Source organism: Budorcas taxicolor, chromosome 13, assembly GCF_023091745.1.
Source record: "Budorcas taxicolor isolate Tak-1 chromosome 13, Takin1.1, whole genome shotgun sequence".
NCBI classification, from domain to species: Eukaryota; Metazoa; Chordata; class Mammalia; order Artiodactyla; family Bovidae; genus Budorcas; species Budorcas taxicolor.
This window is the reverse complement of record NC_068922.1, coordinates 67,108,706-67,132,569: the sequence shown is the minus strand read 5'-3', so window position 1 is coordinate 67,132,569 and position 23,864 is coordinate 67,108,706. Positions and strand designations below refer to the sequence as shown.

General features: G+C 46.2%; 1 protein-coding gene across 1 annotated transcript in view; it reads right to left on the bottom strand.

Annotated features, from left to right (window-relative positions):
* The window catches only part of LBP (lipopolysaccharide binding protein), a 35,941-nt gene extending 14,044 nt beyond the window's left edge, over positions 1-21,897 (bottom strand). The window contains exons 1-8 of the mRNA XM_052651187.1: positions 21,774-21,897; positions 18,543-18,657; positions 16,946-17,074; positions 10,757-10,912; positions 9,509-9,572; positions 5,898-5,961; positions 3,066-3,157; positions 1,581-1,757 (exon numbers count right to left, since the gene is read on the bottom strand). Coding sequence (XP_052507147.1) covers positions 1,581-1,757; positions 3,066-3,157; positions 5,898-5,961; positions 9,509-9,572; positions 10,757-10,912; positions 16,946-17,074; positions 18,543-18,657; positions 21,774-21,897 — 921 coding nt within the window. The remainder of the gene's footprint in view (positions 1-1,580; positions 1,758-3,065; positions 3,158-5,897; positions 5,962-9,508; positions 9,573-10,756; positions 10,913-16,945; positions 17,075-18,542; positions 18,658-21,773) is intronic.
* Positions 21,898-23,864: the final 1,967 nt, after the last annotated feature.

Here is a 23,864-nt window from a genome sequence, read left to right as displayed (position 1 = left end):
CAACTGAGTTCCTTTCCCTCTTTGAGCCTCAACTTCCTCACCTATAAAATGGAGATAATTATATGTGTGCATGTATGTGTGTGTGTGTATGTGTGTGTTAAGTTGCTTCATTTGTGTCCAACTTTTTGCGACCCCATGGACTGTAGCCCACCAGGCTCCTCTGTCCATGGGATTCTCCAGGCAAGAATACTGGAGTGGGTTGCCATTCCCTTCTCCAGGGGATCTTCCTGACCCAGGGATTGAACCCGTCCGTGTCTCTTATGTCTCCTGCATTGGCAGCTGGGTTCTTTACCACTAGTGCCACCTGGAGGGCCCAGAGATCATTATAGTTCCCACTTACTGGGTTATTGTGAGGGCTAAATGAAATGGTGAGTATAAGGCATCTAGTCCAAGGCCTAGCACTTAGTGGGCGTTCAATAAAACACAGCTACTATGATCCCTTCCACTGAAGGAAAGTTCTGTACCACAGGTGGGAAGGGTGACTCAAATATGACAACAGAAGTAAATGACCCTGGCGTGGATGAGAAATAAAGGACAAATATCACTCCATGCATCACTTCTGGTCTCCAATTTATTACCAGGATTGGCTGGACCATCCAATTTGGATTGCATTGTGTTTCCTCCACCATCCTGACTTGGTACACGAGGCTTCAGCTTTTACAAAGAGCTACAAGAAACAGCTACCTAAAACCCAGAAATATGAAAGAAACTGAAAGAAATTTTCATGATGTGATCCACTATAAAATGTAGTAACCTTTATACAAAGCCACATTGGAGACAGTTATTTTAGAGGTAAATGCTAGGGCGACATTTTCTCTCCTTTTCACTGTGAATCCCTAAATCCTGTACTCTTTCCATTTTGACTACGGGAAGCACCCACACAGATCTGTAATTTTTAAAAAAATCAATTTATGGGTCCTGTGTCTTCATAATTGTGCCTTACTTTTAACGTGGTCTTTATTTTCTATTCTATGAAACCTTATGAGTTTATCAGTTCATGAATTTATCTATTATCCTGCCTCATTCACTAAAATCTTTAAACCTCTACAAACCATCAGGATGGAAGAAAATATGCATGAGGACCACAGATCTAGGGACTTCCTGGTGGTCCAGTGGCTAAAAACCTGCTTTCCAATGCAGGGGACACAGGTTCAATTCCTGGTAGGGGAACTAAGATCCCACATGCCATGGGAAAACTGAGCCTGAATGCTGCAAATACTGAGCCCATGTGACCTAGAGCCCATGCTCCGCAACTAGAGAAGCTCTTGTGCGCCTCAAGGAAGACCCAGCACACACACACACACACACACACACAGATAATGGATCTAGACAGGAAGGAAAAGTAAAACACGGACAAGCAAGCCAGAAAATCTTCCACAATTGTTATAATGGAGAAAGAACTTTGAGCTTCCTGGCTGGCAAAGTGAGAAGTGAAATTGTGCTAACATATTTTTCCTGCTCTTGCTCTTTTTTCTTAGTTATAGTTTACTGTTTCACTGATGTACATGGGTGGGAAGGGAAGAGGAAGGAAGACCAAGTGATGAAGTCATTTGTGAGAGCTGTTCTGCTATGATTCTCACCATGTCATCCGTGATAGTAAAGTTCAGGAATCCCGCTTTATGATAAACTAGGCTGGCGGTGTTGAAGGCATAATTCGAGATGGCAAAGTAGACCATTCGGCTGTGTTCCTCAGGAAGGTTCATGACAGGAGCAAGGAAAGCAACTGGGGAGCGGTCATCTCGGCTAAAAATTTCACCCTAGAGAGAGAGATAGAATCCACTTGAACTTTTCTAAGTCTATCCCAGGGCTAGACACCTGAGCTAGGAGGCTATAGAGTCTAATGAGGGAATACGGGCTAGAGATGCTGCCTGAAATTCCACCATTAAAGATGTTTTCCTTGGAATCTAAAAAAAAAAAATGAAAATGAGCTTGTTTGCAAAATGGAAGTAGAGTCACAGATGTAGGAAACACACTTATGGTTACTAGGGGATAAGGTCGGAGAAGGCAATGGCACCCCACTCCAGTACTCTTGCTTGGAAAATCCCATGGACGGAGGAGTCTGGTGGGCTGCAGTCCATGGGGTCGCAGAGTCAGACACGACTGAAGCAACTTAGCAGCAGCAGCAGCAGCAGCAGCAGGGGATAAGGTAGGGGAAGGGAAAAGTTGGGAAACTGGGACTGATACATATACACTATATGTGCATATATATATAATAGATATATATATATAAGATAAACAGATAACGAATGGGAACCTGCCATCTAGCACAGGGAACGCTACGCAGTACGCTGTAATGATCTATATGGGAACAGAATCTTTAAAGAAACAGTGGATGTATGTGTATCTATAACTGATTCACCTTGCTGAGACCTGAAACTAACACAGCACTGTAAATCGTCTATGTGTGTGTGCTCAGTCACTCGGTCGTGTCTGACTCTTTGTGATTGCATGGACTGGGTGGGGCCTGTCAGGCCCCTCTTGTCCATGGAATTTTTCAAGTAAGAATACTGGAGTGCATTACCATTTTCCTCCTCCAGGGGCTCTTCCCGACTCAGGGATTGAACCCGAGTCTCCTGCGCTGGCAGGTGGATTCTTTATCACTAGAGTTACCTTGGATGCTCAAATCAACTATACTTCAATAAAAAAAAATTTTTTTTAAAGATGCTTTCCTTTGGGTCAAAGTGTATGTCCAGGATCCCCTAATGAAATGCTCACCAGAAGCTTTGATGTTTTAACCTATAGGACCTCTTGGCCAGCTCTTCAATGCCATCGAGGGCCTGCTCTGGTTAATGTCACCTGCATGGTGGGATAGGTGAAGGAGTGGAGCGCGGGGCCGGGGAGGAAGGAAGTTTCAAGGCTTAAGTGATGTAAGACACCATGGGAGGATCCTGTCTCTGGAAAATACTCCCCACAACTCCATATTGCCCTGCCCTTGACACTTGGGGACCATGGGGATACAGGGACAGATCTGAAACTGGGGAACAGGAGGCCCCAAGAAAGGGCTGAGCTGAGGGAATGCCATGCCGGGGCTGGACCCGCTCAAGCCCCTGACCCAGGACCCTTACCTTGAACATCACGTCCAGCGTTTGGTCTGTTGCTTGAGGGGCCCCCATTAAGCTGTAATCAAGGCCAGCGAGATGATCTATCTTTGTTGTGACTGTGAACCGGGGGAGGGACAGAATTAGGAGGCGGGTGATGCAGAAGGGATGAGGTCTCTGGCTGACCCACACTCCCTCTGGAGAGGTCTCCAGAGCCCCCTGCCCCTCCACCTTAAGACCCTCCACCCAGCCCAGTGCTGGGGCAAAGGGCTCCTTCACCAAGAAAGAGACGACATGGTTTCTTCTTTTCCACTGATGATTTAGTCACAAGGGGACTGGTGTGCTTATCTCAGAGCCTGAGCAGTTTCCAGAATCTTACACACACACACACACACACACACACACACACACACACACACACACGCACACACACAGCCTGAGCACAGGAGGAGCTCAGGTCTGGCAACCCCTCCATACCCAGAACTTCACACCAAGGAAGACATACGATAGGGAAAATTCTACAACCAAAGATATTGCTCTTCAACTTTATAACCAAGACCTTGATCTTCAAGGAAACCAGCCACCTACCAATATCAATCAAATAACCAGGAAGGTGGGGCCATATTCAGAGGACCCAGAGACTCCCCTCCAAGGCCTTGGTGGGGGCAGGAGCTCTCTGTCCCACGCACTGGGGCCTCTGTGCACACGTGGGTCTCTGCTGAAGGGAAGGTTAGCAGTGAGTGTGGAGGCCTGGGGGCCAAGGCATCAGGGAACACCTCCAATTGTCCAGGGCGTGTCCCTGCCAACTTTACCTGTGTAGCCTAGCTCTGGGGCCTCTGTTTGTAGAGAACTGTTCTACAGGTACACTTACATGCAGGCAAAGAGGTAGTATGAGATGCTCTCTGCCCCGTTGTTGGCAATAGGAAAGGATGACAGCAAACCTACCTGTCCAGCAGCTGGGGGCTCATTAAATAAATGGAGACACATCCGTAAGATAGAATACTGTGCAGTTATTAAAATGAAGTCTAGGGACTTCCTTGGAAGTCCAGTGGTTAGTGGTTACTCCACGCTTCCACTGCAGGGGGCGCAAGTTTGGTCACTGATTGGGGAACTAAGATCCTGCAAGCTGAGTGGCATGGCCAAAAAAAAATGAGGTCTATATAATCATTTTGGAAAACTGTTTGGCAGGATCTGGTAGGGCTGAACCTAGGCACATCACAGGAAACTGTAATTTCTCTCCTGCATGTATATCCCAAGATGCATGTCCATATGAGTTAGAATATTCAAAGCAGCACTACCCACAATGATTTAGAACTGAAACTACCCAAATGGCCTTCAACAGGTCTATAGATAAATAAATGGAGAGACGTTATGGCTGATTCTCGTTGTTATACAGCAGAAACCAACACAACATTGTAAAGCAATTATCCTCCAAATTAAAAAAAAAAATGGAAAGACATGGACACAGTGGATGACACAGCAGGAGAGTGAATGACCTCACAATATGGAACAATATGGACTGACCTCATATTTTATTATTTTTTAAAGATTTTCTTTATGTGAACCATTTTTAAAGTCTTTATTGAATTTGTTACAATATTACTTTGGTTTTATGTTTTGGTTTTTTGGCTGCAAGTTATGTGGGATCTTAACTCCCCAACCAGGGATTGAACTCACACCCCCCGCACTGGAAGGTGAAGTCTTAATCACTGGACCACCAGGGAGGTCCATGGAGTGACCTCATATTTTAAAGTTGAACAAAGAAAGCCTTCTGCTTTTGATAGAAGACTGTGATTACTGAATAGGTCCATTCATGTACAAAGTGCAAAGCTGATCTTTGCTGGAAGAAGTAGGGAGAATGGTCACCCTGGAGGGGTGGGTGGTGCCAGAAGGAGACATGAATGGACTCTGAAAGGCCAGTCATGTTCTGTATATTGATCTGGAAGCTGATAAGTTTTTGTGCTCAGTTTGTGAAAAAACTTTAAAAACTCCACTTACAGTTTGAGCACTTTTCTCTCTGTTTTGACTTCCACAAAAAAGTTTTTAAAAACGAGATAAGTTTATATGTGCTGATGAAAAAAGATCTTCAAGGTATACAGGTTACAAAAAAACAATGTCTCTACTATTACAGACTAATGTATATATTCATAATTATGCATATTCACATATATTCATGAACAAAAGTAATACATATGTGAATGTATGGTGGTGGTGGTGGTTTAGCTGCTAAGTTGTGTCCGACTCTGTGTGACCCCATGGACTGTAGCCCGCCAGGCGCCTCTGTCCAGGGGATTTCCCAGGCAAGAATACTGGAGTTGCCGTTTATTTCTCCAGGGGGTCCTCCCAGACCAGGGATTGAACTCCTGCATTGCAGGTGGATTCTTTTACTGATGAGCCACCAGGGAAGCCCATGTGAATGTATATTCATATGCTTATGGATGTGTATATTTATATTTGTACATGCAAAGGAAATATCTGAGAGTACACACTCAAAACAGTTTACCTCTTAGAAGAAAATTTGGGGGGACTTCCCTGGTGGTCCAGTGGCTAAGACTCTGCACTCATAATGCAGAGGGCACCTGTTCAAGCCCTGGTCAGGGAACTAGATCCCACATGCTGCAACTAAAAAAATCTTGTATGCTGCAATGAAGACTGAAGATCCCACATGCTGCAATTAAGACCTGGTGTAGCCAAATAAATAAATAAATATTTTTTAAAAAAGAAGAAAATTTGGGGAGGAAAGGGGACTTTTAATTTTTACTTTTAATACTGCTACTCCATGTAAGTTTTCATAAGGTACATATTAATGTATGCACTTATAAAAATGAATGAGAATCAAGGATGGGTGGAGTGCCCTACCTGGCAGAGTTTGAAGATAAGGCTGTAGCTCAGAGGTCACCGAGTCCTGAATAATTTCGCAAATCTGAAAAATATGGGAAAAGAAAGCCTGAGTGAGTTTGCTGGCTTTTGTCTGGCCCTGTGCTAACTGCTTCAGTCCCACTGCACATCTTTGCTAGCTGGTCATTGATTCTACAGAAATTTATAAGTGCTTATGATATGCCAGGTACCAAGAAAATAGAAATGATCAGAAACATGTCTGCCCCCGTGTGGACCCCCAATAGGGTCCACTTGGGCCTGTTAAAGTCCATCACAGGACTGGAAATCGGAGCTAGGTACTTGCCTATGCAGCCAGATGGGGCAACATGGCTGGAGGCACCGCCTGAAACTCCGTCATGAAAGACCTGTTCCTTTGGGAAGCGCTAGTCTCTCAGGGTCTGGAATTGGACAGCAGAATTAGATAGTAAGTAGCAATAGCCACACAAATAAGTAGATGCAGATACTTCTTAACAGATTAGCTGGATGGATCAATAGTCCTTGTGTTATCGAGTCCAAGCTCGTTCTGCTTGCTGAACGCTGAACGACAGGCCAGTGGACAGGAGACAGGTAGTAAGACAAGGAAATGTTATTCGGAGAGCCAGCTGACCAAGAGGATGGCAGACTAATGCTTCAAAATAACCATCTTCTCAGGGTCTGGATGTGGGGTTCTTTTATAGATTAGAGATGGGGGAGATGAGGAAACAAAGTAAAAAGGCCATTGATCTTACAAATATCTCCTAGAATGGCAAGCCTTGGAAAGGGGATGTGTTAATTTCTTCCTTCATGCCATCTACAAGTGGACCAGGGTTCTGAACAAAGGCACTTTAATTTAACAGTCAGGCAGAGGGGCAGGATTCTCTGAGGCAGGCCATTATGTACAATAACAAAAGCAAGGAAAAGCAAGTCAAAGAAAGAGTTCCAACATAGAGTCAGAATTGGCTTTTCCCTGCAACACTTGTTTCCCCAGCTGCTTGTGGAAGACTCAACCCTCCCATCCAATAGGCTACCATGCATAGTAAGCACTCAGAATTTGTTGCCCCAGGTAAACTGTGTGCTTCTCAAGAAATGGAAGTGCATGTTCGCAAACCTGTTTGCTTTCCTTGCTATTGCAATCACTCAAATTATTTCTTATGTAGGGACTTCCCTGGTAATCCAGTAATTAAGAGTCCATCTTGCAATGCAGGGGATGTGGGTTCGATCCCTGGTTGAGGAACTGAGATGCTGTGGAGCAACTAAGTCTGCTCACCACAACTACTGGGCCCATGTGCCACAACTAGAGAATCTGTGCACCACTACAAAAGATCCCACCTGCTGAAACCAAGGCCCGATGTAGCCAAATAAATAAATAAATATTAAAAATTATTTTTTATGTAAACCCATGAAATAATGACTGAGAAAAGAGTTATTTGTCAGAAAAACCAATGGTAAGTGCTTTGGAAAGGTGAGTTGCTTAAAGAAAATGCCAGTAAACTGCTGTGGACCAGAAAAGCTTACCAGGAAAACAATTATAAAAATATGGAAGGATTCTGCATGGAGATCGCTTTGCAAACATCTCTAGGTTCTCAGTGTGGTTAAAGAAATCTGAGCTGGAACCTGTAGCAGATGGATGTTAAATGTTAGAAAGACAGTGCTAGGCCAGTCAAGAGACTGTTTACAAAGAATGGTCCTGCGTCTTAGGTCAAAAGGAATGTACGTTTACTGTATCTTAAAATATTTGGATTCATATGTAAATATTTTCTTTTTCCGAGGCTGTGTGAGTGAGTCCTCACCTTATTTTTTTTCCATTTATCTATTTGTTTTTACTTTTGGCTGTGCTGGGTCTTCACTGCTGCACACGGCTTCCTCTAGTTGCAGAGAGCCGGGGTTACTCTTTGTTGCAGTGCACAGGCTGCTCATGGTGTTGGCGTCTCCTGTTGTGGAGCACAGGCTTTAGGGTACGTGCGCTCAGTAGTCGTGGCTCCCAGGCTCCAGAGCACGGGCTCAATAGTAGTGGCCCATGGGCTTAGCTGCTCTGCAGCACGTGGTATCGTCCCAGACCAGGGATTGAATCCATGTCCCCCGCATTGGCAGGCCAACTCTTAACCACTGGACTACAGGGAAGTCCGAGTCCTCACTTTAAACAGCTTTTTTTTTTTTTTTTTAATTAACTAGCTATCACCTATCCTCCACAGATACAGTGGAGGAGAGGGACTTATGGGGGAGGGTAGGTGTCCTAGAGCATGCATGGGGTCCTGGCCTAGTAAGAGGGTCACTGATGGCTCCTATGAGGAGGTGACATTTTCAGGGCAAGCCGTAGCTCAGATGGTAAAGAATCTGCCTGCTATGCAGGAGACCTGGGTTCACAGCACTATTGTTGTATAATATTGTTATTAATCGTTCTTGTCTCCACATCAGCAGGGGAGCATAAATCCACACCACTGAAGAATACTAAGTCCCACTAGAAAGTCATGGAAACACGGCAGCGGGGTGCACGAGAAGAGGACTGGCATGTTTCCCAAGCTCGCCCAGACCCTGGGACCCCAGAACAAGAAAAGGAACAGAACTGCTTGCCATGTCCAATCCTTGGGGTTTGCATGCTATTTTCACTTCAACCACCAGGGGGCACTCAAAGCCAAAGCAGACTTGGATCAAGAGAGGTGTGCGCCTGTGTTTCCCCTTTCCTCTTCTTTACTTTCTCTCTTCCCAAGCAGTCAGCGCTACAAATGCAGCTCCAGGTAGATGATACACCAGAGACAGGATTTTAGGGTGAAGTAGGTGAATGAGAGAACTGAAAGTTAGCATAAACCTCTTTATTTTAGCCAGAGATTCCAAAATTTGGAGATTTCACAGGATTTTTTCGGAGAAGGCAATGGCACCCCACTCCAGTACTCTTGCCTGGAAAATCTCATGGACAGAGGAGCCTGATAGGCTGCAGTCCATGGGGTCGCGAAGAGTCGGACATGACTGAGCGACTTCCCTTTCACTTTTCACTTTCATGCATTGGAGAAGGAAATGGCAACCCACTCCTGTGTTCTTGCCTGGAGAATCCCAGGGACGGGGGAGCCTGGTGGGCTTCTGTCTATAGGGTCACCCAGAGTCGGACACGACTGAAGTGACTTAGCAGTAGCAGTAGCACAGGATTTTTTTAAATGGGGAAAACTGACACTGTTGCTGTTTATATAAGGCAATACAAAGCAGGTGTTCATGCGTTCACCCAGGTAGGAGCCAGAGCTCCTACATGGTCCACACACTCCCAAAGCTTCCTGCTTGGTCTCCACAGGCACGTAAGTGTTGATTTCCTTCTTGGCTTTTGTGGACTGCAGAGCTGGGGTGGGCAGTGAGCAAAGCCAAGATGACTTTATTCCCTGTTGTTTGACCCTTGGCCAAGCATCTGACCATTTTCTATCTAACTGAACAGACTTGGCGTCCAGACACCTACATCTTGCCCTCAGCTTTGCTGCACACCAGCTCCATGACCTTGGTTTGTCCTCTCTGGGCCTTGAGCCCAAATATGCCTGGGCCAGCCCCTAGGGATGTTCAAGTCCAGAGGTCACTGAGGACTTGCACCCAACCCTTGAGAGGCTCAGCAATGCCAGCTGCTTGGACAAGCTTACCTTGCTTTTCAAGGCCTTTCGGAACCTGGACTCGATCTGGTTATGGAAGAGATTCAGCAGCCACCTGGGGAGGGAAGCACGGTGGATGGTCAGCTTGGTGGCACTGAATGCAGAGAAAGCGGGGGAGCAGGGAGAGTCAGGCCAGTTCCCAAGAGAGAGCTCCCCACCCCATCCTGGCCCCTGCTGTGTTCCAGAATCCTGAATGGAATGAGCATGCAGACTCCCATTTCCCAGCACACCCCCTGATTCAGTGTATCTGACAGCCCAGCCCCAAATTCAATATATTTAGAGGAGGGGTTGGAGACCATGCGACTTCCCAGGTGGCTCAGTGGTAAAGAATCTGCCTGCTAATGTGAGAGACAAGGAGACCCAGTTTTGATCCCTGAATGAGGAAGATCCCCTGGAGTAGGTAATGGCAACCCATTCCAGTATTATCGCCTGGAAAATTCCATAGGCAGAGGAACCTGGTGGGCTACAGTCCATGGGGTTGCAAAGAGTTGGACATGACTGAGAACACACACCACCACCACCTGGAGAATCCATGTTTTTCTTTTCTTTTTGGGGGGAATATATCTTTATTTATTCTTATTTTTTAAAATTTCGGCTGTGCCTCACAGACCCTCCTGCAGTGGAAGCGCAGAGTCTGAAGCACTGGACCACCAGGGAAGTCCCCAATTCATGTTTTTCTAATCAAGGAAACTGAGACTTGAAGAGATTGGCTCAAAGGTTTGTGTATTTTTCACAAGCTCTCATTTGACCAAAAGCCTTTGTGTTCTCTCCGTAGCCAAACTGCACGTGTCTGATGGTGGTGAAGCTCTTTATTTTTTGGTGGAAATGGCACACCAACGCCTGCTCAGTCGTGTCTGACTCTTTGCAGTCCCTTCCTCTGTAGCCCACCATGCCCATGGGATTATCAGGCAAGAATACTCGAATAGGTGGCCATTTCTTTCCTCCAGGGTTTCTTCCAAACCCAGGGATTAAAACTGTGTCTCCTGCAGCTCCTGCACTGGCAGGCATATTCTTTACCACTGAACCACTTGGGAAGCCTGGCACACTCACCAATACTCTGGGCTTAAATCTGCTTGTGTTCATCCCAGCAGGTCCCCCAAAGAATTACCTCCAAGCGCATATGATGTGCCCATGCGGTACCCTGGACCGTCATGCTTATCAGAGGCTTTGGGCCTTGGGTTGGATAGGCCTCTGACTCCTGCAAGGGTCAAGCTGGTCAGTGTCCCCATGGTGACCTACCCCAAATCTCCTGATATGTCCACCTCCACATCATGGATGTGGCTACTGCAGCTGGAGACAGCCACTTTGGGTCTCCCAGAGGGCTCACTGTCCAAGAGAAGGTTGACTGAAATGGTGATGCCCTTGACCTTCACGTCAAAGGAGCCATTTAGTCTCCTGGAGAAGAAAGAAGAAGTAGTAAGTGATTCGTAGACTGTGGTCAGCCACCATGTGAGGGGAAATATAAATCTCAATTCCCAACTAAATGAAACCAGAGTAAGAAGTTAACTACAGAAATTATTACAAGTATAGTTATTACAAGATAAAGATTTGTTATAAACAAGGCCATAAAAGATCAAGAAGAAAGCTTGGGTCCATTTATTTATGGTCAGGGATGGGCAAAAGCCTTTCTAGGTCAAATCCAAGTCTCAGAAGCCATAAAGGAAATAGTTATGAGCTTGCCGGCACTGAAAATTAAAACTTTAGAGAACAACAATGGCATATGCAAATTTTAAAAAATTGCATCGTGAGCTAGCCAAAGACCTAATTTGCTTAACACATGAGCTAATATATGAGTTAATTTCCTTAATACACAAAGAACAACTTATACAGAGTAATAAGGAAAGGACAAAAGAGGAAAAAAAGAGAGGTTCAAGATGTTAACAGAAAGTTCAGTTGCTAATAAGCACATGAGACGTGATTAAAAATGAAAATAACAATGATGCCAGTTTTCATCTATCAGAGAGATAAAAAGTTTAGAAGATTTTCATACCCAGTGCTTGTGAAGATATAGGGAAACCAAACACTGGTTGAGAGAACACATCAGGAACACAGATTGGTGGGCTCTATTCTTAGAAGAAATGGAGTAGCCCTCATAGTCAACAAGAGTCTGAAATGCAGTATTTGGATGCAATTTCAAAAACGACAGAATGATCTCTGTTCATTTCCAAGGCAAATCATTCAATATCACAGTAATCCAAGTCTGTGCCCCAACTAGTAATGCTGAAGAAGCTGAAGCTGAATGGTTCTAGAAGATCTACAAGAGCTTCTAGAACTAACACCCCAAAAAGATGTCCTTTTCATTATAGGGGACAGAAATGCAAAAGTGGAAGTCAAGAGATACCTGGAGTAACAGGCAAATTTGACCTTGGAGTACAGAATGAAACAAGGCAAAGGCTAATCGAGTTCTGCCAAGAGAACACACTGGGCATAGCAAACACCCTCTTCCAAAAACATGTACTCTACACACGGACATCACCAGATGGTCAACACCGAAATCAGATTGATTATATTCTTTGCAGCCAAAGATGGAGAAGCTCCATACAGTCAGCAAAAACAAGACCAGGAGCTGACTGTGGCTCAGATCATCAACTCCTTATTGCAAAATTCAGACTTAAATTGAAGAAAGTAGGGAAAACCACTAAACCATTCAGGTAGGACCTAAATCAAATCCCTTATAATTACACAGTGGAAGTGAGAAATAGATTCAAGGGATTAGATCTGATAGATGAAGTGCCTGAAGAATTATGGAAGGAGGTTCATGACATTGTACAGGAGGCAGTGATCAAGACCATCCCCAAGAAAAGAAATGCAAAATGGCAAAATGGTTGTCTGAGGAGGCCTTATAAATAGCTGAGAAAAGAAGAGAAGCTAAAGGCAAAGGAAAAAAGGAAAGATATACCCATCCAAATGCAGAGTCCCAAAGAATAGCAAGGAGAGATACAAAAGCCTTCCTCAGTGATCAATGCAAAAAAATAGAGGAAAACAATAGAATGGGAAAGACTAGAGATGTCTAAGGGAACATTTCATGCAAAATTGGGCACAATAAAGGACAGAAATGGTATGGACCTAACAGAAGCAGAAGATATTAAGAAGAGGTGGCAAGAATACACAGAAAAACTATACAAAAAAGATCTTCAGGACCCAGATAACCACAATGGTGTGATCACTCACCTAGAGCCAGACATCCTGGAATGTGAAGTCAAGTGGGCCTTAGGAAGTATCACTATGAACAAAGCTAGTGGAGGTGATGGAATTCCAGTTGAGCTATTTCAAATCCTAAAAGATGATGCTGTGAGATGCTACATTCAATATGCCAGCAAATTTGGAAAACTCAGCAGTGGCCACAGGACTGGAAAAGGTCAGTTTTCATTCCAATCCCAAAGAAAGGCAATACCAAAGAATGTTCAAACTACTGCACAATTGTACTCATCTCACACGCTAGCAAAGTAATGCTCAAAATTTTCCAAGCAAAATTCTTCACCAGTACCAAGAACTTCCAGATGTTCAATCTGGATTTAGAAAAGGCAGAGGAACCAGAGATCAAATTGCCAACATCCACTGGATCATCAAAAAAAGCAAGAGAGTTCCAGAAAAACATCTATTCTGCTTTATTTGCAATGCCAAAGTCTTTGACTGTGTGAATCAGAACAAACTGGAAAGTTCTTCAAGAGATGGGAATACCAGACCACCTGACCTGCCTCCTGATAAAACTGTATGCTGGTCGAGAAGCATCAGTTAGAACTGGACATGGAACAACAGATTGGTTCCAAGCTGGGAAAGGAGTACACCAAGGTTGTATATTGTACCCTGCTTATTTAACTTATATTCAGAGAAATATAAGAAACGCTGGGCTGGAGGAAGCACAAGCTGGAATCAAGATTGCTGGGAGAAACATCAGTAACCTCAGATATGCAGACACCACCCTTATGGCAGAAAGTGAAGAGGAACTAAAGAGACTTTTGATGAAAGTGAAAGAGGAGAGTAAAATGTTGGCTTAAAACTCAACATTCAGAAAGCTAAGATCATGGCATCCGGTCCCATCACTTCATGGCAAATAGATGGGAAAACAGTGGAAATAGTGAGAGACTTTATTTTGGGGGGCTCCAAAATCACTGGAGATGGTGACTGCAGCCATGAAATTAAAAGACACTTTCTCCTTGAAAGAAAAGCTATGACCAACCTAGTCAGTATATTAAAAAGCAGAGACATTATTTTGCTAACAGAGGTCCATCTAGTCACAGCTTTGGTTTTTCCAGTAGTCCTGTATGGATGTGAGAGTTGGACTAAAAGAAAGCTGAGTGCCAAAGAATTGATACTTTTGAACTGTGGTGTTGGAGAAGACTCTTGAGAGTCCCTTGGACTGCAAGATCAAACCTGTCAATTCTCAAGGAAATCAGCCCTGAACATTCATTGGAAGGACTGATGCTGAAGCTGAAATGTCAATACTTTGGCCACCTAATGGGAAGAACTGACTCATTGGAAAAGACCCTGATGCTGGGAAAGATTGAAGGCAGGAGAAGAAGGGGACGACAGAGGATGAAATAGTTGGATGGCATCACCGACTCGATGGACATGAGTTTGAGCAGGTTCCAGGAGTTGGTGATGGACAGGGAAGCCTGGTGTGCTTCAGTCCACCGGGTCACAAAGAGTCAGACACGACTGAGCAACTGAAATGACCTGAACTGATCCTGATTGTAACTACATAGCTTTGGTTCAGTAATTTTACTTCTAAGTCTTTAGTCTGTGGCTTATCCTGTCAAGATATTTGTGTGGGGAAGTTCACTGAAGCATCATGGGGAATAGCAAGAAATGAGGAATTAAGCTTAAATGTCAACTAGTCAGGACAGGTTCAATAAGTCGTGGGCATCTATATGATGAAGCCTTTACAAAGAATGAGATCAATGTGGTCCAGTTATACAGTGAAATATTACTCATTCATACAAAGGAATAAAGCACCGATACACGCTGTAGTGTGGATGAACCTCAAAAATATTATGCTCTATAAGGGACTCCCCTGGTGGTTCAGTGGCTCAGACTCTGCACTCCTAAAGTAGGGGGTGTGGGTTCGATCTCTGGTCAGGGAGTAGAGTTTACTACATGACATGGCTGAAGATACTGTGTACTATAACTAAGACCCAGTGCAGCCAAATTAATTAACTAATATTAAAAAAAAATTAATCTGCATGATAAAAGCCAGAAAAATATGTGTGCTGTATGATGTCATGTATATGAAAGGTCCCAGATCGGCAAATCTATAGAGACAGAGGCTGACTGGCGGTGGCCCAGGGTTGGGGGAGGGGCAAATGGGGAGTGAGTGCTTAATGGGTATGGAGCATCTTTTGGGGTGATGGAAATATTGTGGGATTAGGTAGAAGTGGCGGTCACACAACACTGTGAATGTACTAGATGCCGCTGAATTGGGTACTTTAAAATGGTTAATTTCATGTTACGTGAATTTTACCTAAGTAAAAATTTTACATTAAAAGAAGTTTAAAAAAAGAATGAGCTAGATATTCATATGGTCATATGAAGAGATCTTGAAGAGTATGGCATGATTCCTGTCATGGAAATTGAATTAATATGCAAATATTAATGACTGCCAGCAAAGGTTCATGTAGTCAAAGCTATGGCTTTTCAGTAGTCAGGTTTGGATGTGAGTTGGATCATGAAGAAGGCTGAGCACCAAAGAACTGATGCTTTTGAACTGTGGTGTTGGAGAAGACTCTTGAGAGTTCCTTGGACTGCAAGGAGATCAAACCAGTCCATCCTAAAGGAAATCAACCCTGAATATTCATTGGAAGGACTGTTGCTGAAGCTGAAGCTCCAATACTTTGGCCACCTGACGTGAAGAGCCGACTCACTGGAAAAGACCTTGACACTGGCAAAAATTTAAGGCAAAAGGAGAAAGGGTTGATAGATAAAGAAGTGGTTAGATAGTATTACCAACTCAATGGGCACGAATCTGAGCAAACTCCAGGAGAGAGTGGAGGACAGAGGAGCCTGGCACGCTGCAGTCCATGGGTCACAAAGAGTTGGACAGGACTTAGCTACTGAACAGCGACAATTGATGACCTATATGAAAGTGTTAGTTGCTCAGTCGTGTCTGACTTTTCATGACCCCATGAACTGTAGCCCATCAGGCTCCTCTGCCAATGGGATTCTCCAGGCAAGAATACTGGAGTGGATTGCCATTTCCTTCTCCAGGGGATCTTCCTGACTGAGGGATCGAACCCAGATCTCCCACATTGCAGGCAGATTCATTACCATTTGAGCAACCAAGGAAGCCCAAGATACTGATCTACATACTGAGCGTCTTTCTAAAGCAGTGTTGTCCAGCAGAAAGATAATGTGAACTGCATGTAAATGTAAAATTTTCTAGTACACATTTTAAAAAAGCACAATTAAAGGAGTGAGAATCATTTGAATAGTATATGATTATCATGTCAAAATGTGATCAACATAAACATTATTAATGTGATTTTTTATGTTCTTTTTGTACTAAGCCTTCAAATCTAGTGTTTTACACTTACAATAGATCTCCATCTGTTCCGGCCACTTTGCATGTACTCAGTAAGGACGTGGGGCCAAAGACCTACAGTGTCAGTATGGCCAGGTCACCCATATTTGCCCTCCTGTTACGGGCTGAATTGTGGCCCCTGAATTTGTACGTTAAAGGCCACTTAGTTCCGGGAATTTGACTGTATTTGAGATAGAGCCTTTAAAGAAGTGATCCAGTTAAAATGAGGCCATTAGGGTGGCCTAGAGTCCAGTCTGTCCTCCCAAGAAGAGGAGACCTGGACACATAGAGGACCACCAGGGGTGCAGGCTCGCAGAGGGATGGCTCACAGATGGAAGACATGGTAACAGAGCAGCCATCTGCAAGCCCAGGAGAGAAGCCTCAGAGCAAACTAAATCTGCCCACATCTTGATCTTGAACTCCTAGCCTCCAGAAGTGTGAGAAAAAAAAAATTCCCGTTGTTTGACCAGCACCCCCCATCCCCCGCCCTGCCCTGGCCCAGACTGTGACATTCCATTATGGCAGCCTGAGGAGACTAACCCACCTTCCATCCAAGGACCTCAGAAGTCAGAGAACAGTTCAAAATGCTGGAGAGGTCAGCCCACCCTTGACCAATGGCAAACAGGAGACTGGGGTAACTCAGAGGTGTGCTCTGCCTACAATGTCCCCAAGAGGGTTGTCCCTGGGAGGGTTGAGCTCCAATAGCTGCCAAGCTGACTCCTTTCTTCCCCACCTCACTTCTGCACAAACCTTGGATGTTTCCCTAAGTCACTCACCAGATAAAGTACTTGCACTTGAATTCTTGCCTTGGGGGTCTGCTGTGGGGAAAGCTAGGAACACCTTGGACCCAAGAAAGATGGAATGAAAGCCAAGGTCAAGGGTCCAAGGGCCTGGGAGTATAGCCAACTTACAGAATCCTCTTGCGCACCTTCCAGTCGCCCGTGACCTGGATGAAGGAGTCGGAGACAGAGAAAAGCAGGCCCTGGTTGGGGAGGAGCTTCAGAGCCGAGCCAAGCAGCTTACAGCTCTGAATGTTCAGGCTGGGGAGAGAGACCCACAGAAGAGGCATCAGCGCGGAAGCAGAGGCAGGTCTAGTCTCTGCAGGGGTCTTGCTCTCACCCTGGGACCTGGTACCCAGCTCCTACTTACCTGCTGTGTGCCCTGAGCTAACTATACAGCCTTGCCAAGTACTTTGCATGCACTGCGTCAGTTGGTCTCACAGAGGGGGTCAGCACTGTTCAGGTTCCCTTTTCACACAGAGGGAAAGAGAACTTCTTGGAAGGGATGCATTTGCCCAGAGTCACACCATCAGGATCAGAGCCCACAGATCTCACAGCTGGGACCCCAAGTAAGGTGCAGAGATGCACCCCATCATCATTTTCCTCTCCACATCCAGGTGGGGAACTCATTCAGAGAAGGCTGAGGGCAGCCTCAAGAAGAGACACGAAAGGCCTGAGAAAGCAAACCCAGACCATACGTATCCCGGGGCTGTCAGTGGGAAAGGAATGGTCAAGTTCCCTTTTCTTTGCCCAGTGCACAGGAGGTGCTTGATAGATGTTTAGTGGTGGACGGAATAAAAGAAGGACTGAAAGAAGCCATCAGTGGTGAGCAGAGAGGGGTGTGATGAGTCATGGGCTCAGTTGTCAAGCCTTCAAAAAGTGATTGATGTCTTTTTAAAAAATATTTATTTATTTATTTCTGGCTGGGTTGGGTCTTCACTGCTGCATACAGTTTTTCTCTGGTTGCGGTGAGGGTTACTCTCTAGTTGTGGTGCGAGGGCTTCTCACTGCAGTGGCTTCTCTTGTTCCAGAGCACAGTCTCTGGCGCTCTTGGACTTCAGTAGTTGCAGCGCATGAGCTCAGTAGTTGCGGCTCCCAGGCTCTAGAGCATGGCTCAACAGTTATGGCGCACAGGTTTTATTGCTCTGAGGCATGTGAGATCTTCCAGGATCAGAGACTGAGCCCGTGTCTCTTGCATTGCAGGTGGATTCTTTACCACTGAGCCACCTGGGAAGCCTGATGCCTTTCTTTTTAAAGCATCAGCTCCTCTGGTCTAAATATCTTTTGAAGACTCAGGTGAAATGCCACCCCCTCCGGGAAGCCTTCCTTGACTCCTCCAGACGTGCCAACCTCAGCTCCAAGAGTTGGGTTACTATATCTAAAGTTAAAGGTTTATTTAAAAAAAAAAATTTAAGGTCTATCTTCCCTTCCAGACTACATCCAGTGTCAGGCCAGAGCCTGGATTATCACTCCAAAGAGGCAGAAAGTTATCCCCATTTTACAGATAAGGAAACAAAGGCTCAGGTCACATAGCTAGTGGCTCTTCATTAATATTTGTTGTATGAACAAATGAAGGGTCCAAATTCCTTCCAGAACTTCCCTCTGAACTCTTCGAGGAACCATCCCACCACTGCCTGCCCCAGAGAGGTCTTAGGCCATCCTGGGGCTCTCTTTCCCTTCCTCTCTGGACACCACCCACAGCCCCTGCCCAGCCACCTCGGAGCCCCACCTGTGGAATCCATAGTCCACGCTGCCGAAATGTTTGATCCTGACGTCCCCGTCGAAGTTCGGCAGTGTGACTTTGTGCAGCTTTTTCTGCAGAGCCAACAGCTCCTCTTGGGCCACTGAGGACACAAAACAGCTGGGAGTCAGCCTGATCGGCCTGCCTACCTCCCTCTAAACCCTTCAGTGGCTCCTACCTGCCCTGGGGAAAGAGGTCAACTTTCTGTTTAGCATTAATATGGTTGCAGGTTATTGAGCCCCTCTAGAGCAGGGGACTAGAGGGGAACTCTGTGGGTAAACAATCTGCCTGCAATGCATGAGTGGCAGGAGACACAGGTTTGATCCCTGGGTCGGGAAGATCCCCTGGAGGAGGACATGGCAACCCACTCCAGGATCCTTGCCTGGAGAATCCCCATGGATGAGGGAGCCTGGCGGGCTGCAGTCCATGGGGTTGCAAAGAGCTGGACACGGCTGAAGTGACTGAGCACGCACGCATACCCAAAAGCAGCAAGTGGCAGGAGAGAAATTCAGGAGCTTCACTGCACTCCAGGTGGGGAGGTTATGTTCATGCCCATTTTATGGATGAGGAAACAGAGGGTCTGTCTTTGTCAGCAGCTCCACGAGAGAGGAGTGCCGTGTGCTTGGTGGCTGGGCCTCTTTCCTGTCCTTCACAGTGTCTAGCCTGTGTAGAAGAGACTGCAAGGATTTTAGGGCTAGGATCCTGGCACTGGCGTCTCTCTAGCTGGGTGACCTTGAGCAAGTCCTCAACCTTGGCATTCTCTGTCTGTCCCAAAGCAATGACAGCAGTACTTTCCTCACTGGGGTGGGATGAAGATTAAAAGAGATCGCTGCAGGACTTCCGTGGTGGTCCAATGGTTAAGAGTCCTCCTGCCAATGCAGGGGACACGGGTTCAATCCCTAGTCTGGGACGATTCCACCTGCCGAGGGTCCCATGTGCAACAACTACTGAGCCCGTGCACTTTAGAGCCTATGGTCCACAACGAGAGAAGCCACCACAGTGAGAAGCCCATCTGCCACAACCAGAGAGTAGTCCCCGCTTGCCAGAACTAGAGAAAGCCCGCACAACAGTGAAGACTCAGCAAAGCCTAAATAAACAAATTAACAAATAAAATTGTTAAACCAAAAAAAAATCTAAGAAAAGAAAAATGTTTAAAAAGAGAGAGAGAGATCTTAGCAAAGCCAAAAGGAGTCTGACAGGATAAAAAGCACTCTTGCATGGTGCCTGGCACACACGAAGCACTCAGTAAACACCCAGGAGGTCAAAGCAGGGTGGATCTTGTTTAAAAATATGGAAAGAAACCAAAATGTCCAGTTCTAGAGTACTGGTTACACGTACACAGTGGAAAGGAGGAACAAGAGGCAAATTTTGCCTGATGGTAACCCATTCCAGTACTCTTGCCTGGAAAATCCCATGGACTGAGGAGCCTGGTAGGCTGCAGTCCACGGGGTCGCTGAGAGTCGGACACGACTGAGTGACTTCACTTTCAGTTTTCACTTTCCACTTTCATCCATTGGAGAAGGAAATGGCAACCCACTCCAGTGTTCTTGCCTGGAGAATCCCAGGGACGTGGAGCCTGGTGGGCTGCCATCTATAGGGTTGCATAGAGTCAGACACGACTGAAGCGACTTAGCAGCAGCAGCAGAGTTTCAATATAAACAGTATTCACACTAGGACTTTCTGTTTATTCAGAGGTATGAGAGACCCAGGATTCTGCTCTTGGAGTGGGTGTGTGTACACAGATGACCACTGAGCTCCCCAACTCTGCCTCTTACCATTTTGCAGCCCTCCCTCCTGCACACACAGGAGCTGGTACTCTCCCAAAATGCAATCCCTTGTCCCTGGCTAACTCTCAAATATCATTTTTGCCTCACCTCTTCCAAGAAGGCTTCCTTGATTGCCTTCTATCTGGCTGCAGCCAATCTGGGCTCCCAACAACTCTTCCTGAGGGAATGTTATTACCCCATTTGAACAGATAAGGCAATTGAGGCTCCATATATGTATAGGTCAGCAGCTGTCCATCAAGTATTGTGGGGAGTAGTATATAAATACCCCCAATCCCTTGCCCCTTGGAAAGATGATTTCTGAGGCTTTGTTTTAGATCTTAAATGAAAATTACAAATGAATTATTACATAAAACAGAAACAAGCTCATAGACATCGAAAACAGACATGATTATGGAATATGGATGATGGGACAAATTAGGAGTATGTGATTAGCAGATATGAACTACTATATATAAAATAAATAAAGCAACAAGGATTTACTGTATAGCACAGGGAATTATATTTAATATCTTGTAATAACCGATAATGGAATATAATTTGCAAAGAACTGAATCATTTTGCTATATTCCTGAAACTAACATATTACTGTAAATCAACTATACATCAATAAAAAATAAAAACAGTTCTACTTTTGGTCATTCTTTAAAATTGAAGTATAATATCTGTAGAAGTCCAACCTAAAGGGCACTTGTCTTATTAAAAGTGTTAGTCACTCAGTCCTGTCTGACTCTTTGTGACCCCATGGACTGTAGCCCACCAGGGAATTCTCCAGGCAAGAATACTAGAGTGGGTCGCTATGCCCTTCTCCAGGGAATTTTCCCAACCCAGGGATCAAACCTGGGTCTCCTGCATTGCAGGCAGATTCTTTACCATCTGAGTCACCAGGGAACCTACTGCGAGGTAATTCTTACATGTTTATGCATCCATGTAGCCAACACCCCGAGCAAACCACGGGGCATTCTCAGCACCCCTGCAGGCTCTCTGTGCCCCTTCTGGGTGGTCACCACCACTCTAACCTCTAGTTCTAAGTGTGTTCTAAGTGTGTGTTTTCGAACTTGAGCAAGAATTTTCCAGCAAAACTGTTCCCATCACAGGGGCAGTAGCTGGCTCACTGACATGCCTCTCCTGGCTGTCTTCTGTCCCTATCTCACGTGACAATCCTGCTATAGCATTTCCTGGAATCATCTCCCAAACCAAACATTCACCCCCAAATCTTTATCTCTGTTTGGCTAGTGGGAACCTGGCTAAGACAAGCAACGTGCCCACGTGTCCCAAAGGCTGGGTGACAAGGCCAGACCCCAAACCAGGGCTGCCTGACCAGGAAGCCTGCACCACCCTGAGGGAGAGAGTCCCCTCTGTGTCCCCAGCTGTCCCCAGAGCAGCCTGGGGCCAAGCAGGTCAGTCAATCCAGCCGACAGCCGCAGCTCCCTACCGTACTCCAAGCCCTGGTCAGTGATCCTGACGACAAGGCCAGGATTGGCCCCCAGGGCCCCGGAGGTGAATGTGAGCAGGGTTCCCAGCAAGAGGGAGGGCAGGGTGCCCTTCAAAGTCACCATCCTGGATTCCCAGGGGGCTGGGCCGGATCTGTCGCAGCCTCCAGCTGGGCCCAGCTCCCTTAAATAGCTGAGGCCTGAGGGCTGGGGTGGCTCCTGAGTGGGGCAGGTTCCTGGGACCAGGAAGGGGAGGCCGGGTGACTGGAATCTGCTTGCAACACTGTTGGGGTCATGGGTCATTTTAAAGCCCAGTTGGCACTGCCTGGGAGACAGGGTGGATTGGCCTGGGTCCAGGTGACACTGTCCACCCTTCCCACAAAAAGGTCCCATGTTCATTTCCAGGAAGGCCTGGGTTTTATAGACAAGGAAGCTGAGGTTCCGAGAGACCATGTCACCACTCAAGCTCACACACCCTGGCAGGTGGCAGAATTGGGAATCAAAGCCAGTTGTTTCTGTAAAAAACTTTCCCCGCCCCATCCCACCTTCCCTGCCTCCTATTGGGAAACAGGTTTTCTCAAACCCTGCTGATGGTAAAAGTTGTTGGAAGGCAACTTGGCCAATCCTTGAACTCCTCCCTGCCCTCCTCCAGGGGATCGTCCCACCCCAGGGATCGAACGAGAATCTCCTGTCTCCAGGATTAGCAGGTGGGTTCTTTACCACTAGTCCCATCTGGGAAGCACTAGCCACTCTCTGCTTTTCTGTAATTGTGGTCTTTTAAAAATAAGTCCCACTGGAAGGGGAAATGGCAACCCACTCTAGTATTCTTGCCTGGAAAATCCCGTGGACAGAGGAGCTTGGCAGGTTGCAGTTCATGGGGGTCACAAACAGTTGGACACTACCAAAGCAACTTAGCACAAAAATATGTCCACAAATTCTTTGATACTCTTTCCATCAAAAGCTGAGGTCTCCTTGAAATTGAAATTGTGCCCTCTCCTTGAAATTGGATAGGTCTTTGGAATGCCTCAACACCCTGACTGTGGCAGGGTCATAAAAGACACTGGAATTGGGCTGGGGATCTGAACTTCCACACTAAGTGCAGGGAAGCCCATACTGGGCTTCTCTGTGCCCTGTTGTTTGTATCCATCAGACTGAGGATTTAGGACTCCGCTGTCCCCACTCCAACCCCTGAAAGTAACCTAGGTGCTCCTGGGGGCAGTGCTGAACCTTTTGAGTCCTATGTTTCCTCCAGCATTGAGTGAGAACGGGCAGGAAACCAGCATTTATTGGGCACCTACTATGTGGGGGGCACCATGCTGCTTATGCTACATTGCCACCTCTCAGCCTGCAGCAGCCCTTTACGGGATTTTAATCTCCTTTGGAGCCGAAGAAACAGGCTCAGAGGGGTGAAGTGATTAAGCCATCGTCACCCATCAGGGATTTGAACCCGGCTATGTGGGGAGCCGTTGGAGAACTATGGTCAGAGAAGCCTTCTCCGAGGTGACGTGCTGAGCAGGCACCCTAGGGATGAGGAGGAGCTGCCTTTAGGAAAAGCCATACCAGGCCAGCAAAAGGCAAGGACAAAGGCCTGGCGGCAGTGTGCCTGGGGGCCTCTGTCCTTGGACTCAGCCTGTCAGGGCGGAGTGGGGAGCTCTGGGCTGGGAAACCGTAAACCAGGGTTCCCACCTTGCCCCTGCCTGGCCGCGGATCCCTCAGCAAACCTTGTTTCCGCGAGTGCATCTATTTCCCTTGTAAAATGAAGGGGATAGTGCAGGTGACTCCCCAGGGCTTTTTCAGCTTGGAGATGGTGGGGAGGGAAGACGGTCTGGAGAGTGAGGACCTCATGGGGACACAGAAGTCACCCTTCCTTTGGGATCAGTCTGAGAATATCCAGACTGGGGGCTGTTTGCAGGGGCGGGAGTTCCCGTAGTAGTGAGCTTTGGACCTTAGACTTTCCCCCACCCCGACAGTCTGTCCCAGGGCCCCAGGCCTGGCCTCTACCCCCACAGATGCTGTGGACTTCAAAAATATTCACAGCCTGAAAGTTGAGAGTTGTGTTTTATTTGGTGTGAATTTTTAGGACTTCAAGCCTG